Here is an 18,666-nt window from a genome sequence, read left to right on the forward strand (position 1 = left end):
ATATCTATATAGATATACTGTATATCTATATAGATATATGTCTATATAGATATATATCTATATAGATATATGTCTATATAGACATATGTCTATATAGATATATATATAAATAAAGAAGAATCAAAAAATATATTTATTTTTTGAATATATACATAAGCTGATGTGCCTGTCTGAAACTTTACTAAGTCCATTTTGGCCCAGAGTTTTGGCTTGAGAAGTTTCCTCTCCTTGCTGGTGACACGAAACACTGTATCAGACTCAGTCACAGAGACTTTATTGAAATGTTGACTGATTAATAGCATTATATCTGCATCGTTTTTGATGCTTTTATTCATGTGTACCACCATACTTCCCCCAAACCCCCCTTTACTCTCTGTTCTTTGTTGAGTTTGAGTGTGACTATTTCTGACCGGAATGTGACAGAGAGAATGAGCAGGGAGAACGAGAGCACATCTTTAAACATGTTAGTGTGTATTTTGCGTGTCTTTGTGTGTCATTTTAGCATTGTTTGATTTCAAATCAGTAAAATGTCCTCTGGCGTTTGACGTGTTGCATTCAGATCAGGAGTGCTGATTCAATGAACGGATTCTTTATGTTCCTTTTATTTTTTTGATTACAAGTATTTTTTTAAAGGTTACTCAGGATTCATGCAAAGTTGATTAATTATTTTGCAAGAATTTATGTCATTCATATGAAATACACTTTAAAAACTAAAGAAATTTTAAAAAATGGGGGTGATTGAAGTAGTTTGTAATCTCTTAATGAACTTTACTACAAACAGATTCAAGATGAAGTCCTCTGTGGTAGAGTTGCAGGCAGAATGTGCTGTCTCTTGGTTTAATTCATACACTGTTTGCAAAATTGTTTTACAACCTCACTGGAGAAGAAAATAATCATGATTGTCACCAGACTGCAAATGTTTTTTTCTGCAGCAACATAACAATCAGTCTTGCAGTTCTTGAATAATATAGTAGGTTTTTGTTTCGACATCACACAGGCTAGCAGGTTTTTTTTTTCATCTACTTCACATAAATTATCCTTTTTTTAAAGACTTGTATCCAAACCCACAATTTAGCCAGTGTGTAAAGAAAAGATGCCCTGTTTTAATGTCTCTTTGGTTTTGTTTATATACACAAATATATATATATAGAACATGTAGTGTCACAAGGCAGGTTAAAAACATAGTAATTCTCAATCTGTTTTTCAATTTCTGTCTAAACTCTTGGCATTCCACTTAATATGATATTTTATCAAAGGGAAGGCAGAATTGTTACTTAGGTCTTTTATCACCTTATTAACTCATAATCCCTGCAGAAAATGTTAAGCAAGCTGAGTAATATTTAATGACGGAAAATAAATACCTTTGTGCACATTTTAATACCAAACAAGTGTTTAGCCACTGTACAAAAAGAGTATGTGCATATAAATATATATTTTTGAAATAATCAAATGAATGCATCTGTTTTCTACACGCAGCTGACATCGTGTACATCCTGTAATTATGACCTTTTTGTGTTTTCAGAGTGTTCATCTTTTTCCAAATGTGAAACTTGTGTAGGGAGCAAGGTTTTATTTTCTTCTCTGCTCCAGCCTCACGCCTCCCTCCAATTCTTTTGTACCATAACCACTCTTGTCTCCTCTATTCACTCTCACACTGTTGTATCGCTTGATCCAACTAGTGCCAAACTTTCCCCGCATCTTGTCATGTGTTGGCTGTGACGTGCTGATCTTAGACGTTTCTCTCGGCTCCATTGTTGTTTGTGCAAGAGCAACACATAGTGACGGAGGTGAGAGTTCTGACGAGCCCAATTCTCTCACTTGGAACAGAGCCGGATCAGAAAGCCGTGGTAGCTCCTGACCTGACATTCTAGCTCATTACGTTGTAAATGGTTGTTGACTTCTCACTGTGCAGTTTCCCAAGCCACAGAGTCATCTGTGATTGTGCCATAAATACATCTATGAACAGTTGTTACCCTTATGTAGCATCAGTATACGTGCGTTTGTCTAATGTAACCATTCACCCGTATCTTTAATGTGGGACAGCCGATTTTTGTTGTTATTTATAGATGCCATAAAACAACCATCCCTAAAGTATCAGCTGTCCTCATTGATTTTATTGTATTATTTTATTTGGGGTCTTATGGGTATTTGTGTGTCTGTGGGTCCAAACTATACATTGTTTTGTTATTTTTATTCCACACCACCTCAAAAAAAAGAAGAAGCTAATAAGCAATCAAAAACCACAGCCACATCTGGGGTTTCACATAGCATCATTTGTTTCAAGAAGTTGTGCGAATCTTACCTTCAGTTTATCAGATTGAACAAGACCCAAATTGTCCTTTTTCGTCTCTTACTTCCATTCCATGTTTTCCCATTCAGTAGTTATGCAGAATGTCAGACAATTAGGAGCTGCCGCTGCTGCAAAGTAAGCAAAACACTGAATGTAAAATTTCCAGTTTCTGGAAGAAGACTGCACATGAAAGAGACATTCAAACTTTTTAGGGTCTGACCTAAAAAGTAACAGAGACTACAAACGTGTAGCCAGCATTAGAATTCAGAATCAACGTTAATGGCAAAGATTGTGTGCACAAAAATAAGGAATCTGATTCCAGTTTCTTGTCCTTAAAGCATATAGAAATTATACACAAATTTACAAAGTTTAAAGGTAATAAAATAAACGATAAAAGAAACAGTATACGCAAGTGTGTTCACAACCAATTTTCTTTCTATTATAAAGAAAAAGAAAGGAAGAAAAAAAGGATAAAAGAGTTCAAGAAATGCATTGTTTTAAAATTATTTCAAGTTTGTTTTCGATAATTTTATTAGTTTTGTTTTGCACTCAAAGCTGCCGGGGTTGAAATTCTGACACTCCTCATGCTGTTGGTCTTTTGTGGATCCTATTGCTGAATACAGAAGTAGAAAGAGGATTGTTGTTTGTAGTTTTCAACAGGTTTCTGACATGCCTCTTAAAGAATCCCAGCCCACTCCTCTTTGGGAAAATGTTCCAAGCTCCTTCATATTTAATAACTCTCTTAGATTGACCTTTATCTTCAGGTCACCCCCACAGTCACGTTAAGTCAGGGTTTTGACCAGGTCTGTTTATAGTATTAACTTTGGTCTTCATGATGTATTTCTATCACCAGCAGCAGATAATATTTTGAGTTAATGTCCCAAAACTGGGTCTAGCAAAGACTAGACTCAGTTTTGATAATACCTTTTCTTGTAAACTTTTCGCATATCTTTCTTTGATTGATTTTAACTCGACATGATTCCCAGTTGCAACAACCAGATTTTACATTTGGGCCAGTGCTTTTTGGTGTGTAGAGCTCTTCCTTCTTTCTCCGAACAAGCAGTGTCTCTGTAGCCAAAGAGCTCTGGTTTTGTCATATCCTTAAGGACTTTTTTCAGGAATGGATAATCTTTCTCTTTGTTCTTAGGAAGATGCAGTTTGGTTTGAAGGTGTTTTTCCTACAAAGGTGGAATTCTTCCTGGACTGCAGTTCATTTCTGTGCAAAGCTTTAGTAATAGTTTTCATTGAGGTTAAGTCATTCATTTCTGTCTTGGCAGATGTTGTAGGGTCTTTAGACACATCTGTCACTAATTTTCATTACAGGCTCTTTCACCTCCACACTTTGCCAAACTTGTTCTGTGGTTTGCTGCTTTCTTTCAATTTCTTGATGATACATTTCTTTAGTTCTTGACATTTGTAATTGTGTTTTATGTAAATTGAGAAAAACACATTCATGTTAACTTGATTTTTTTCAACTGAGCATTAATGAAATGACAGAGTCAGTTCTTAAGGCAGCTAAAAAATTTGACTTTTGGATTTGTTTTGTGGAATGACTTCATTTTTGTAGTAAAAAAAAAAGGCATCCAAATTAAGATGTTTGAAAAAGATGTGTTAAATATTCTTTATCACCACTTTGGTGCATAATGTGGTTATAAAAGGTGGAACATGAATCAAAGGATATCAGAACCAGCTCCAGGAAGTCTGTTTGGAAATATTTCATTAAGTACTACTTTAAAATACTTCATATTTATAGGTCATCAGTTGTGTTGTGCTGATTCTTTATACAGTGAACACTGCCAGCATATAATACTGTTATTATGGTGGCTAAGAATGTTAAAGCAATGTCCTTAAAAACGCTAATATTGACAACTACAGCTCACTCTCTCAACAATATTTTTCTAACTGGTATTCACATGGCAATGTACAAACAGATCACAGGCTACTCCACAGCTTTGCAAGCAGTAACCAGAATTTTAAAAGTCCGCTTTTCTAACATCCTGCAGTACCTAACTGTGCTGCAATGCTAAGATAAACAATGGTAATCACAGGAAAATTATTATTCTGATCCTTAAGACAAATCATAGAAAATTTTATTTATTTTTTAGGCAATTTCTGGTAAGCTTCATTTTGTTGACTGCTGCATTACATGTCACAGCCAAGCATTAGCTATTAGGTAAAATTGAAAAGTTCAACAGAGGTCATGTTTCCTTAGCTTCATATTGGTACAGCGGATGACTACCGTAGTGAAACCTGAGCCTGTGTTGTCTGATGTATGAACCCTGACTTGTGTGTCAGGCATACTTACGGTAGTTTGGTAACAAGGATCATAACATACTGTCTGCAAACATCTGTAATTTGCATCTGTGATTCAGGTAATTATACAGTGCTTTGCATCTTGCCTGTCTACCTCTGATTGGAGAAAGATCTAAGAAGCAATTTGAAGTTGGCCTTTTGATGCTTATGAATTCCAGTTGTAGTCTTTTATGTCTTTTCATTCTATTAAGTTATTAACATTCCTAGTCAAACTGTATTTAGGTGTCCCAGTATATATTTCAAGCAACACATCTATTAAGTATTAGATTCTAGAAACAGTTTGCACTGAACAGTGACTTTTTCACTTCAAGTTAAAAGAAGATTTTTTTTTTTTTCTCAGACAACGTGAGCCCGAAGATTATTGAGTTTTCTTCAGGTTACATTCTGTGAAATATTTCTGCTAGTGACGCATCAGAATAGTTGGAGTTGTTAAATTAATAATAACATAGAATTATGAATAACACAAAGGCTCATTTGGGAAAAAATAGCATTTAAGAATAACATTTTTGAAAGAAAAGGAAGGGCAAGTTTATGAATACACACAAAAAAATAAACATGTACACTACCAGGATTCCAAAAATACAACAAACATGTTACATATAAACACAGTACATTATTAGTACTGACAAGCACCATTTATCAAAAACCAGTATTGCAAAGTCAGTTTCTAGAAATCCATCAGGGTTGCATTTGCTTTCTAAGAGAAAGATTTTCCACATAGCACTATCCCTGGAGAAAGGTTCAGAGTCAGTCCAGATGACGTAAATCTTGGTCTAAAGCCAATTCCAATACACAGTTCAGAACTTTCTTGGAAAGTCCGTTAGTCCCATTTGGCCAGACAAATGCTGTATGAATAGCTGGTGTCATTAATTTCTCCAAAGCTGTCCTACAACATCAGTGATATGACCCATCATTGGTGTACATAATATAAATCATTGACCTAAACCATCGCCGCTGCGCCAAGGTTCACAGGCATTTCGTTTCTGGTTGCAGGAGCTCAGGGAATTAAATCAATAGCCCATCCGTGCTCCCAGGATGTCCATTCAGCTCCTAGTGCCTCCCCGGCTAGTCAAAAGTACTGTGCAAACATGCATATATGCTTATAAAAAAATATATATATCACTTGAATAAACCGATTGTTGTGTTAAGATGTCAGTGGGCATATGGATCACCGAAAGTCCTTTTAGAAGATGAGTATGCACAGGTGATTCTGTGCACTGCAGCTGACGAACCTACTTGTGGTAAGGAGTGCCTTCAGAGCATTGAAACCTCTGCTGCCTGCGGATAGCACAAATGGAGTAAGGTTTGGGCTGTAGGGTCATTCCAAGTTTGGGAGTTACAGTTGGAACGGTTCGTGGAGGGAACTGAAGATGAAACCTCTGCAGCAATGTGGTGAAAAATAGGAACATTTCCATTCGGGCCAGCTGCTCACCCACACAGTGACGCCTCCCTGAAAATACAAAATGTGCTCATTTAAACTCATGCTCATGTAGAAATAACTGATGTGGCTACTATGTCCTTAAGTCCAAACAAGTGAAAGTTCATAAAAACATTACAGAAGGGAATCATGTGGGTTTTCAGAGAGAATGAATGAGTGCAACATGTGTAAAAAAAAAGTTCTCCACATGTGGACATAAACTTATATGATAATACATGCTGGCTGCACAAGTTCACGTGAAGTAGGCAGCATTTACTATTGCAGTATTCACTAACAAGACTGAAGGATGAGCAGAATACTGCAGATTTGTAGTTGAAGATACATTTTTAATTTTGTTGAGCCAACAATTGTTAAATTATAACCCCACTGAACCCCAAATTACAAAGAAATACTGTGATTTAGACAAATTTTAAAGCCTAATCAAAATAGTATAAAAGTAAAAAAACAATCATTCTGATTGTTTTATAAAAATAGTATTCTGACTTTCAATGAAATAAAGAGTTGTTTTAGAGAAACAAGGGAGAAAAGAGAAACTTAAGTAAAAAGTGTGATATAAATCTAAAAATTGTAGGTTGCCAGGTGTAACATGCACCTGGCAACTACAGTAAATTGAAGGTAAGAACTAACCTAAAAGCTGCATTCCATTTAGTCATTTTTGCTTTACCTGGTGTTAAGCTAATAAGCAGAGGAAATTTCACAAAAGGCACTTAAGTATTTTCCCCACATTGTAAATAGTGACAATGTTTTAGGTGTAATTTACTGTTTAATAGTTTCAGGTAGTTAGTAAAATGTTTTATAGCAGAATTTATAAAATGCCTAGAGAAAAAGGCACATTTCCTATAGAAAGTGAATATTTCTTGAACAAAATCTCAGTTTTTATTTCATAGGAGGAGCACAAGAATACTGACCTAACGAGAACGGAAGGAAGGCCTCACGCCTTATGAAATTGCCACTGTTGTCCAGAAACCTTTCTGGTAAGAAGACTCCTGGTTCGCTCCAGTACTTCTCATCAAAGTGCACTGAGTAGAGGTTTGTGATCACCATGGTTCCTTTAGGAATCGTGTACCCATTGACTTTTGCATCCTGGGAGGTGGCTCGGAAGATACCAAGAGGCACAATGTTGCAGAAGCGAAGGATCTCATGCAGAACAGCCTCCACGTAGGGCATCCTGTGCTTGTCCTCGAGAGAAGGTGGCCTCCCATTGGTCAGCACACTGTCGATCTCTCTGTGCACCCTCTCTTTGCATGGCAAAACAGGGAAAATTACTCATTTGTTCAAAACAGAGAAATGCATTTTGATCAAAACTTCTTGTTTTAATGATGGTACATCTTACACTTACCTTGTATGTTGGGGTAGAGGGCCATGTACAGCATAGCCCAACGCAGGGTGTTGGTTGTGGTCTCTGTGCCGGCGATAATGAGCTCCCCCACGGAATAGATGAGGTTCTCATAAGTAAAAGAACTCCTGGGATCTCCTGCGTTCTGCTCCAACTCGTCCAAATAGGCATCAACATAGTGCCGTGGTGCATGGGGCACCCTGCCTTGGGAAAATCCTATTATAACCTTTTGCAGGAAGTCGTACACCTCAGCAGCATTGTGGAACAGCTTCTGGTGTTTTCCAAAGGGCAGATATTCAATCCAAGGAAAGGCGTTGTAGAGGAGAGCCCAGCCGCTGACAGCCAGCTCCACGTTTTCACTGAAGATCTCAATCATATGCTGGAAGTTGCTGTCATCGTAGGTGAAACGCTGGCCAAAGATGATCAGATTGGTGATGTTTGACACGGCGTTGGTTACAAGGTGTTTTGGGTTGAAGGGTTTCCCCTTGTATTTGTCAATAGAATCAACTAAGAACATGCACTCTTCTGTGATTCTTCGCTCAAACAGTTTCTGGCTGCTGCCATAGTAACGGAAAGAGTTGCAGGCCAGCTTGCGATGATCAATCCAGCCTTTCCCGTACTTACAGTTTAGAAGACCTTTGTAAAGTGAGAAATAAAAACAAAAGAAGTTGAATTAGTCAAAATCCAACCACTGTCTCATTCTATGAACTTGTGTATGTGAAACATAAATCAGCAGCTTACCACCCATTTTGGTCATTTTATGAAATAGTGGCAGAGAAGGGCGATCAGCAAAAACCTCACTCTGGTGATAAAGGCATTCTTTTACACAATCATAACCATTTAATACCACGGTCATTATGCCTCCCAGGTCAAGACTGAAAATCTGAAAAAGAAACAGGAACATGAAGTCAGTTTTTTTTTCTTCAGTCACACATATTTAAAAATAGGGCTAAATTAACTAAATGCAAGTTTGTTTTCTTTTGTTTTTTGTAAGTTGTTATTCATACATATAACTATATATGTATATATTATATATTTCAAATAATATAAAAAACCTGCATGGCTAAAAGGATGTCTATGTGGCTTCTTGGGAGGAGATTTTCATTTCTCGGAACTCTCTGATTTGTCAGCTGTCCTGCTCCAATCAAATTCTCCAGTCTGCCAAATGTTAGGGCGAGTCTCCTTTGTTCGTTTCATAGCTAATCCCAAGACTGTGCACGCTCGAAAGTGCGGAGGAGGGTCATGCCCTGCACGGTTTACAAGCGGCGCGCCGCGCAATGCGCTCCAGGGAGTTTGAGTCTTACCTGCCCGTGAACTTCGCTTTGCCTCTTGAGAAAGACGTGCGGCTCAGTGGCGAGAGAAAAAATGTTTCCTATGATTGGAATGGGAGATGGACCGGGAGGAAACCCAGGGGGTCTCCTCTGCTTGACGAGCTGGCGCACCAGCAGGAATGCGAGGAGAACGACAGCCAGGCAGCTCAGAGCGAGCAGCGCCTCCGCGCGGGTCACCGGCATCAGGGACGGAGATTTTAGGGAAACCATTTTTGCGAAATGCTCTCCTGCCTGCTAAAAAACTCCGAACCGACCTCGGTTTCTTCTCCGAGGAACTGAAGCGCATATGTATCATCTTGCATTTATTCTATCCCCCGCCTCTAAGCCCAAGATTGGCCAGAAAGTTAGAGTCAACTGTTGATGAACTTTGTTCTGCTCTTGATCAATAATCTCCCTCAGTTAGATGGTTATGAAGTGGACTTTTTAAAGGTCATTTAAAATTACTAACAACTCTTGCAGTCTATACAGCCACCCCCCTATGTAAACTGTTATTGATAATAAAAATATTTTAGATCTCAAAAGCTGTCATATATCTATAAATTAGTATGACTTAGATAAACATGCAGGCAACAGTGCATGTTCAAAGATTATCAATGGCACATGACATAATACACATCAGACAATTAATTGCACATTTAAATCTATTACTGAGAAAGAGAAAAGAATTAACCTCATGTGCATGTTAAGCAATCCCTGTTTTTGGGATACAATAAGAGCAAAGGATTTTGCAAGGACTTTGGGCGCAGCTTGCTTGAGCGAAAAATGCCTGTGTCAGAAGAAAAGGTGACATAAAAGTGAATTTAAAAGGTTCTTGCTGCTTTAAAGTTCTTTTAAAGTAAGCAATAGACTGGTTTTACACCCACATTATTGATATGTTTGCTACCTTCCTAAAATCACAATAAATACAGCAAAACAAAACAAAAAAAACCTCAAAAGCAATAAATAACTTTGTAAATCTTTCATGAAGTGTTTAAATGTTTTGTATTTGTCAGTGCATAAAACTTAAATTAACTGGTAATGAACAGAGAAAAATGCAGGTTTTAGGTTGCTTACAGGAAAGCAATTGTGTAAACTCCAGTTTACTAATCTGAATTTAATCTGAACTTCAAAAGCAGTTGTTGTTTATCATTACATTGAAGTTGAACAAATTAAATTACCAATAATTGCTAAAAAATAAAAATATGAGCAACACTTTTCTTTAGTGACCAAATATCTAGCTGAACTGCTATTTCTAGGAAGTAGAGGTAGACGTGTTTTGGCTAAACTAAACATCCCTTGGCAAAACACAACAAGGTATTGACGAAAGAAGAGATTTAGCAAGAGTTCTTTGGAAAAGCAAAAATAAACATCACAATTGTGGCTGGACTTTAGGAGAGAAGTCAACATTTTAAAGTCGACATGATTTTTGTTGGAAAAAAATGTTGCAAAAAAGCTTTGATGTCAGTGACTACAATAAAACCAAAGACAAGTGACACACATTTGTCCTAAAATAATTTTTTGAACATCATGTACTCATGTTGTGCTCATCACAGTCTGGTAACACATAAATATTTTTGCAAGATTTTAACTAATCACTTAAGTTAAATGATAGTTCAGATATGTTTTCTTTCTTAGGTGAGTCTTTATGTAAATTAGATTCATTATTTGAAATCATTTTGAAAGGTAACAGCATTTCGGAAAATATTTAATCTATAACTGAGAAAAAAGAATAAAAATGGTATGTAACTCTACCTGAGTAAGTCTGGTTAAATGTTGCCAGGATTTTTGCAAAGATTAGCCCAGTATTCTGCTGCAGGTTGTTTCACCCCAACACAATAGAGGTTAGGTAAGATCAAGCTATACATGCAGAGGTGAAAGGTGAAGGCATGTGCTGCATTCCAGACTTACATGAGTATGCTTAAGGCCAGCAACTCTGCAGAAATGTGAGGACAGGTTGGTGCTGCCTTAGCAAAAAATCAAACAAAAGCATGGTGATATTTGAAAAGTGCATTTTTTGTAAGCAGACGATTTAAACTGAAAGTGCTTGAAAGGTCTCACACCAAACATCTGCCATGCACTGTGGTTCATTATGATTAATTTCTTATTAGTCAAAGTTGCATCTTTCTGTGCTCAGGCAGGTGGTACATTTCTCTTTTTCCATCTTTTCAGATAACCCAAAGGCTTCTGAAGACCTCTCAGTCATTCGGATTTGTAAGGATACTTATTTAGCATATTCTCTCAGATGACTTAGGTTTCTGCCAGCTCTCTGGAATAACATCTGGTTGTCATAATGTGGAGCCAATAACCAGAGCCAAATGCTGAAACAAGACTCTGAGACAAGGATATGACAAAACAGAGTCTAGTTGTGCAGTAACTCTCTTCAAGCTACGAGTGGAGATCTCATTGTGGAGGAAAGAGAAGAGTCAGCAATTATTATGGTGGAGAAGGTATTTGGTGAAACGTCTGAGAGGCAAGTGAGAATGCTCACTTTTACCAGAAAAGCAAAAGCTCCAGTTCACAGATTTATGTTGGTGAATCTATAGGTTGCAATTGAAGAGAGAGGAGTTCTTGAAGGAATTAACCGGGAAGTATAAATCACCTTCCTGTGTAATTCCACTCAATTAAAATCGCACTTCACAGACAGTCTGGGTTTTCTCCCATTTCTAATTCTTCTGTCCACCAAACAGAAGGAGAAGTTGTAATGTTGTAACGCTGATTTTCTGCGCCATTTTAGAATGGTAATCTGTATGTTTAGAATGGTTTGAGCAACAGCAGTAGAGTAGGTAAACAAAGACGTTCAATCCGCATTGGCCAAATATTTAATTAACATTAACAGCCATCTTGTTCGTTCACTTCTATCTTTACTGAAGGGGATGATTATTTACAGCACAGGCAATTCCCGTTAAACTTCATAGCGCTCAACTGCACATTATATATGTCACAGCCAAATGTTTTTGACCAGGTAAAATTAAAAAACGTCAACAGAGTCCACGCCTCCAGGAAGCAATCATTTCTCAATAGCGAAGCATCTAGACCAGGGGTGGGCACTCCTGGTCCTCGAGGGCCGGTGTCCTGCAACTCTTAGATGTCTCCCTGGTCCAACACACCTGAATCCAACAGCTGAATCTCCTCCTAAGTGCAGTCAAGTTCTCCAGAGTCCTGTTAACGACCTCATTATTTGACTCAGGTGTGTTGAAGTAGAGATGCATCTAAAAGTTGCAGGACACCGGCCCTCGAGGACCAGGAGTGCCCACCCCTGATCTAGACCCTCTGTGCAAAGCAACTAGCGAAGAACAAGGGGCTGGTTTTTATCATGCTAACTGGGAAGAAGAGTTTCCCCAAGAATCTTTGAGTGATCTGCACAGAAACCCAGGAAAGAATTACCAACATTACATAGACTTAAAGGAACATACTCAATGAGCTTATATGCTAGGAAACAAAGGCTAAGAGCGCCGTCAATATAGGTCAACAGACTTCAAATCTGAGTCCAGCTTAAAAAGCTTGCAGGAAGAGAGCTGCAATTTCTGTCCTCAAATGCCTCTGTCCTGCAACCTTTCGGCACAGGCTTGCTCCACCACACCTGAATCAAATGATTGGGCTTCCTCCATGGCATCTCAGCAAGTTTTACCAAAAGTCTGGCCATTAACCATTCGTTTCATTTAGGTGTGTTGGGGAATCCAGAAATTTCTGGACAGTGGTACTTGAGGACTGGAGTTGCAGACCCCTGGTTACAGGCAATCAGAAGATAACATCATCAAGAAAAAAGCCACTGGTGGGGGCCTCAACTAAGCATACCTGCTGTGAATTTCACCTGTTGGGAAGAGGAAATGAACAGCGAAGAAAACAAATTTGGAGGAGGGAAAAGGTGGGGATAGAGAAATGAAAAATATAGAGAGAAAAAAAATCACTAAAAACCTAAATCCTTACTCTGGTAAATACAGGTAGGAAAAAATTGCATAGTATTAGCAGTTTGTGTAATCGACACACCTTTACAACATGTTCTCAGTGGTGCATGGACTATTTTTCTTTGAGAAACAAATTCTGGAAAACTCCTTTCGACAAAACTTAGAAGGTTTCCAGCAGGATTCAACACTCTAGAAATTGGAAAACATTAAAAAATGCATTAAAGTTTTGATTTAACTTTAAAAACTACAAAGGAAAGTGACATTAAATTGTGGATTCAAGTTAAGGAATACAGATGAAACAAGCAGTTTCTGTACCCTGTATAAGAAGACATTATTGTCTTTCTCTCTGTGTTTGATGTTAAATCAAAAGTGCCTTATATTTTAGATCTGTTAGGTTTACCAAAATGTGTTAAATGCCAGAATAATGGGAAAACTGTTTTTGAGGAGTTTTTATTATTCTATTAAAGTTCAAAAGTGTATATACACTGAGATTACGATTCTTTAAAAGCCCAAATGATGTCCTCACTTTGTAAACTTTTAAAGCATTTGACTTCTGCTTTAAAGTCAACTTACATGGAGTTGAAGCTGTGGATGTATTTAGAGTAACAGCCCAATCATTCTGTTTGCTTGAGGGAGAAAAAAAAGAAGGATTTCAGGAAAGGAATGTGAATATACAGAAATTTGGTTCATCCTTGAATACAATTTCCAGACAGCTTCATGTAATGGTGAAGTGGAGAACCTGCGTGCAGAGAGGGAGCAAGGAGGGAGACCCTATCTCTGGTAAACATGTTTTATTTATCTAAATAAAACAGTTCATGTATTTAAAATGTTTTACCTAAATATTGGGAGTCCCAAGGGAAATAAAAGAAGAGGAAACTTAAACAGACTAAAATAGAGCAACACTGGCTGGTGGCAACAACAGGAGGATCAGACTGACTGTATTGTATTTCTATTTCTTCTAGAATATTGTATTTCTTCTTCTTGTCTGGTGGATTCCAAACAACTGAAAAGAACATACTGCCATCTTGTGCATGTGAGTGTTCAACAGCACATTATCAAACAAATATATTCTCCATATCAACTGTTTCTACTATCGAATACAATAAATACATAAATACAGTAACTCTTTAAGTAAATAAGTTACAACAACATCCGGTTTCCCTTTGGGATCCATAAAACATTTTTGAACTGAACTGTAATGCTTTTCTAGATACTGTATATGTATGCCTTTTGCCTTCCCAAATTGATAAAATAGCCATCAATGACCATTTCTTACTTCCCTGCCTTCCTCATGTTTTGTGTCTCATTTCTTCCTCTACCCTCTCCAGTCTATTTGTACATGTCCTGCATGTCATAATTAATTAGGATTTCAGACAAAAGATGGCAAAGAAACACAGAAACGGGAGCAACTGGGAACATAAAGTAAATTTAACAAACCGGAAGGGAAGGTGTTAAAGCTAATACAGAAATTAAGATTTACAGAGACAAAGTTTAAATAAAGACTGCAACTCAGAGCAGTCTTTATTTTTGCAACAAAGCCCCCTGAAATCTCATATTTCAGAGGGCAAAAATGTTTGCATAAAACCTTTGACCAAAGCAAAAGGCCTTGGTTGGAGCTGGTGAGTGAATGACAGCCACATCGAAACAAGTCCTGTTCCAACATGGAGTGAAAAGCCTCTCGGAGAAAAAAAAGTCATCACTCCAAAAGCACCATAAAAGGCACATTGCAATTTACCAACACAGAACAAAAAAAGATTTTAATTATTGGAGGTGTAGAATATGTTATGATGAAAATAAAATTGATGTGCTTGGCCATAATTACCATTGTTACACTTGGAGCAGAAAGGAGAAAGCTTTTAGACTGACTGACAAATTGTCCAACATGTAACGCAACCTGAGCAAAACTATATACATCTTTAACATTCGTCAGTTTTTAGATAGCAAAAAAACCCTTCTGTGATGGACTGGTAACCTGTCAGAAAATACAATACATACATATACAAGATGTACAATACATTTCGCTTGCTGACTGCTGGGACAAGGTTCAGCTCACTGTGACCCTAAATGAGGTAAAGTGGACAACAAAGAGATTGATGAAAGGAAAATTCTATCTTTTGGTGGTTCCAGTCTTAGGAGTGATAAACACTGCATACCCCACCACAAATCTGCCGCCTACCCCGTAGTTTCACAGGCTGAAACTGGCAACGGCTGAGCAATGACTCCATTGAGAAAGAATTTATTTTCCTGTTTTACTCCAATTTGGACTATGTGTGGTAGTTTTATTATATGGATCTTTTGACAGCAGTGCCTCCCCAATAAATTCTTTCCTATCCAGGAACACTGGAATTACTAAGAGCATGGGGCAAATCTCCTAACAAAGCCTTTCTCCAAACAGACGTGCAGGCCAGAGCCTTTTTTCTAACTACGTAATGGCTGTGGCAACAACAACAAGAGGACTAGTAATCCCTATGTAACTTCTAGGCAGGTGTTTAAATGTTAGGTTTCTAATGGAAAGCAGCTGTAGCATACTTCACTTGATGACTATCTATTACTTATACATAAGTGTCCATTACAAAGTGCTCTCTTATGTCCCTTAAACACTTTTGAAACTTAGACCGGATTGTTCAGAGTGGGTAGAGGTCCCTTAATCACTTTAAAGCTTTACTAAATACTTATTTCCTGTTTAATCAGCTGGTCAGAATTGCAGCCAGAATTATCTTCCACACATATTCACTTCTGTATCAGGAGAATAGGCTTTGGTCATTTTGACCAAATATAATAAAGATGTGTATTTTTACATGTATTTTTCTGTATAGTATTTCCATGATCTCCTCATGCATGTGTGGGTTCTCTCCAGGTACTCTTCACTCCAGGTTTGGACTGGTTTCTTTCCACAGTCCAAACACATGCTATAGATGGATGGATGGATGGATGGATGGATGGATGGATGGATGGATGGTTACAACTAAGCCAGAGTTTATTCTATTACACAGACTACTACTTTTACTCAGAAATGCAAAGCTTCACAATGGAAACAGTTTATGTAAAAAAAACATTTCAACTTACAGTTCTTATTATATGCCCTTTTATCAGATTTTAGGCCTCATTCAACAATTCTGGATTCTTAGAGCCATCAGATAATTGAAGGACCTTTGACTCTTGTTTTTCCTGCCTCAGTGTCACATATTTGTTCTTAAGCCCACGCAAACCTTGACGTTGTTTCTGTTTGGATGAGTTGCCAGTGAATTCAACTGAGACTGTCTCTGACACGCTTTGCAGTGAGTGACGCTGCCCTCTCTGTCAAACCTGCTCTCTTGTGTTGTAATTATTTTTCCAAGCCAATTCATGCCGAACTTCCGGAAATGTGAGAAGTGAGAGCTAATTGCAGACGGCTCAATACTTTTTTCCCCTTGGAATTAATTTTCTGTGCATCAGTTGGTTCTCATTGGTTAGATTATTCAGTGATGAATGGTAGCGTTGGAGTAACATTAAATAAGTACAAAATCCATCTGACTAATTAATGAAGTGCATTACATTCTTGTCTTATAGATGCTTCTGTGTAGTTCTGCAGTGCTGTAATTACATTAAAATTTCTGAGCTCTTAATTCTACTGTTTAGTTTGTATTTCTGGTTCCAGAATTGTTTTGATTCCAGTGTATCAATGTTATTTATTTTCTCCCATCACAATATGGAAAGAAAACTTCATTCTTTTGTCATTTACAGACTTGACTAGTGTAATGTCACATTATCTGCATGGTTTATTAAAAAGGTTTCCAGTTGATCTGGAACATACCAACCAAAATCCTACGTAGAACTACCAACAGAGACAATATTAATTATTTTCTGGATTCTACATTACAAACACTGCTTGTAACATACAAAACCCTCAGTGACGTAGTTCTGACCTGTACATAATAAATTATTAGGCATCTATCCCTCAAGAACATCATGCCCAAACCATTCAGCATGTGTTTGGTTTTTCCTCTCAGGTTCAGGACGAAAATGAAAAGTAATCCCATCATTTTCCAACCTTATCACTTATGAAATAAGCTTTTTTAGCTGCATCCTAGATGCTAACATTCTTACTTTTTAAAAAATCTTAATTTAAAAAACAAACATTTTTCTTAGTCAGAAGGTTCTGAAAATTTTGTGGCTGTGTAATTTACTATTTTACTATGTACGTACTCCTTACCTTGACCTTTTTTTTAAAAAAAAATCTCTGTAAAATCTTTTGCCTGCAACTCTGTGTTGTGAGCATGCTCAGATGGAAACAAGACAATTACCAATCATTACCAATGGCATGTCTTGCTGAGATGCCTCTCACAATCAGGTTCTAATAGTGTGTGGAGGAGCCAGAGGCTATTTTAGTGCTTCTTTTACATGGCCTGCAGGTCTGCTCAATATCACTAAAAGGCCCATCTACTGAAATGAGTTTTACTTGTGATGTGAAAACTATCATGGAGCCAGAATGCTTTATGAGACATCCTCCACTGTTGTTACATAAGGGGAATTAGAGGAAGGCCTGAAACCAGCAGCAAAGTAAATTGCTTGAAGAAGCTGGATCGACATCAAAGTAAGGAAAGGGGTAGTCTAGTGATGAGGTTTCCCTGTGATACTATTAGCACACAAATAAACAAGACATAACAAATTAACTCAGCCCAGCAATTACTACTTGACTGACCAACTAATTGCTGTGGTTTTAGTTGATCAGTTTTCTCTGACGTGGCAAATTTTACTGAATCATGCGCACATGTTCAATTCCGGAGTCCAGAGCTGTTTAGTACAAAATCTAAATGATGGGATTATTTTCTACTCTGCTTTTTGTTATTATGTGCTTCAAAAATAATTTTTTGTCATCTTTCTATAGCTATTCCAAAGGATTTAAAAGCTTGTCTTTGGACTTTGGCCCTCCAGTCCAAGTACCTCAACATTCATGGGAGAGACAAAGGCTGCTGTTGTTTATTCAGAAGGTCAACTCTGCCCTAAGAATTTTTTTTAGGTTTATGAGGCTCCTCTAATGAAGGGATAGACCAGTGTCATGTCTAAGATGAGACACACAAAAACATGCCAAAAAGAGTGCTGGACAAACAAACAAAGAACAAAAAATTGCTTACAGTAAAAGAACAAATGGCTCCCTCACAAAAAAGCAAAAATGTTTTACTTTTCTTTTTACCAGTATATAGGAATAAGGCACAACCATTTGAGCAAGGAACCAATTTCAAATTGAATATCTCTGCACTTGACAATAAGAGGTCTGTCATAAAAATACAATTTGTTACGATCTGTTTTTTGTTGTTGTTTTGTTTTTTAATCTATTTAAAGAATGGATTTTTTTATTGCCATCAAGATGATTTTCAAACAGTCATTAGATGAAGCATTTTCATGCAGTAGCTGACCAATTATATCTCTTAAGTCCTGTATGCTCTTAGATTTTTTTAGATCTCTTTGGAGAAATGAGTTTCAGTTCCTGTTCAGCTCAGCGTGACATGATAGCCTCTTTTATCTGAACAGCTTATCTTTTAAAATGTATTTTTAGTCGCTTTGGTGCATTTCTCAGAACAGAATAGGTATAATCAAAACTACTTGTTCAGTCTTCAAATCGTTGTGTCACTTGTGCACATCAGAAAAGCAGTTTATCATTCCTTTGAGCAAGTTGCAAATGCTTTTGTACATCATGGAAGGGATTATGTGCACTTCTCTGCTTTCCCATACAGTTTAAATGTTTTATGCCATGTTGATCAAAATGTATTTTATGGGTCTCTGTTGAATTATCTCAACCTAACACAAGGACCTTTGAATTATCTCCGAACACAATGAAACAAGGAATTGTTATTCTGAAGCACTGACATGTTCTTTGACACAGATATTTGCTTTCTAAGTATGTTGAGGAAGAGACTGGAGTTTGCAGGTAATCCATTGTGCTTTGCTGTTTGTACAAATTGTTTTGCAAATGTTGAAAATTATATGAGAAATTGACCAAAGTAACTGAGGAAAAACCATAGATAATGGTAAATACATAAATAATTAAATCTGACTAGAATTATGAAATCATCCAGGATTTCACCTCAGACTCA

The 18,666-nt window shown here is 37.3% G+C and overlaps 1 protein-coding gene across 1 annotated transcript; it reads right to left on the reverse strand.

The window, feature by feature from the left end:
• Positions 1 to 5,130: 5,130 nt before the first annotated feature.
• On the reverse strand, positions 5,131 to 9,170 carry LOC102237962 (vitamin D 25-hydroxylase). The gene is made up of 5 exons (XM_005805594.2): positions 8,682 to 9,170; positions 8,119 to 8,260; positions 7,381 to 8,013; positions 6,950 to 7,279; positions 5,131 to 6,053 (listed from the first exon to the last, which is right to left on the reverse strand). Exons 1-5 carry the CDS (start codon positions 8,916 to 8,918, stop codon positions 5,836 to 5,838), a joined length of 1,560 nt encoding a protein of 519 aa, XP_005805651.1. The 5' UTR covers positions 8,919 to 9,170; the 3' UTR covers positions 5,131 to 5,835.
• Between the last annotated feature and the right edge of the window lie 9,496 nt (positions 9,171 to 18,666).

The sequence above is a fragment of the Xiphophorus maculatus genome, chromosome 4, assembly GCF_002775205.1.
Source record: "Xiphophorus maculatus strain JP 163 A chromosome 4, X_maculatus-5.0-male, whole genome shotgun sequence".
Taxonomy (NCBI): Eukaryota; Metazoa; Chordata; class Actinopteri; order Cyprinodontiformes; family Poeciliidae; genus Xiphophorus; species Xiphophorus maculatus.

Excerpts from the sequence above, each read along its gene's own strand:
- LOC102237962 (XM_005805594.2), bottom strand. The coding sequence starts at position 8,918 with ATGGTTTCCCTAAAATCTCCGTCCCTGATGCCGGTGACCCGCGCGGAG. Across the intron at positions 8,014-8,118 it reads TAAAATGACCAAAATGGGTG|GTCTTCTAAACTGTAAGTAC; the intron begins GTAAGCTGCTGA and ends CACTTTACAAAG. Across the intron at positions 7,280-7,380 it reads CCTCTACCCCAACATACAAG|AGAGGGTGCACAGAGAGATC; the intron begins GTAAGTGTAAGA and ends TGCCATGCAAAG.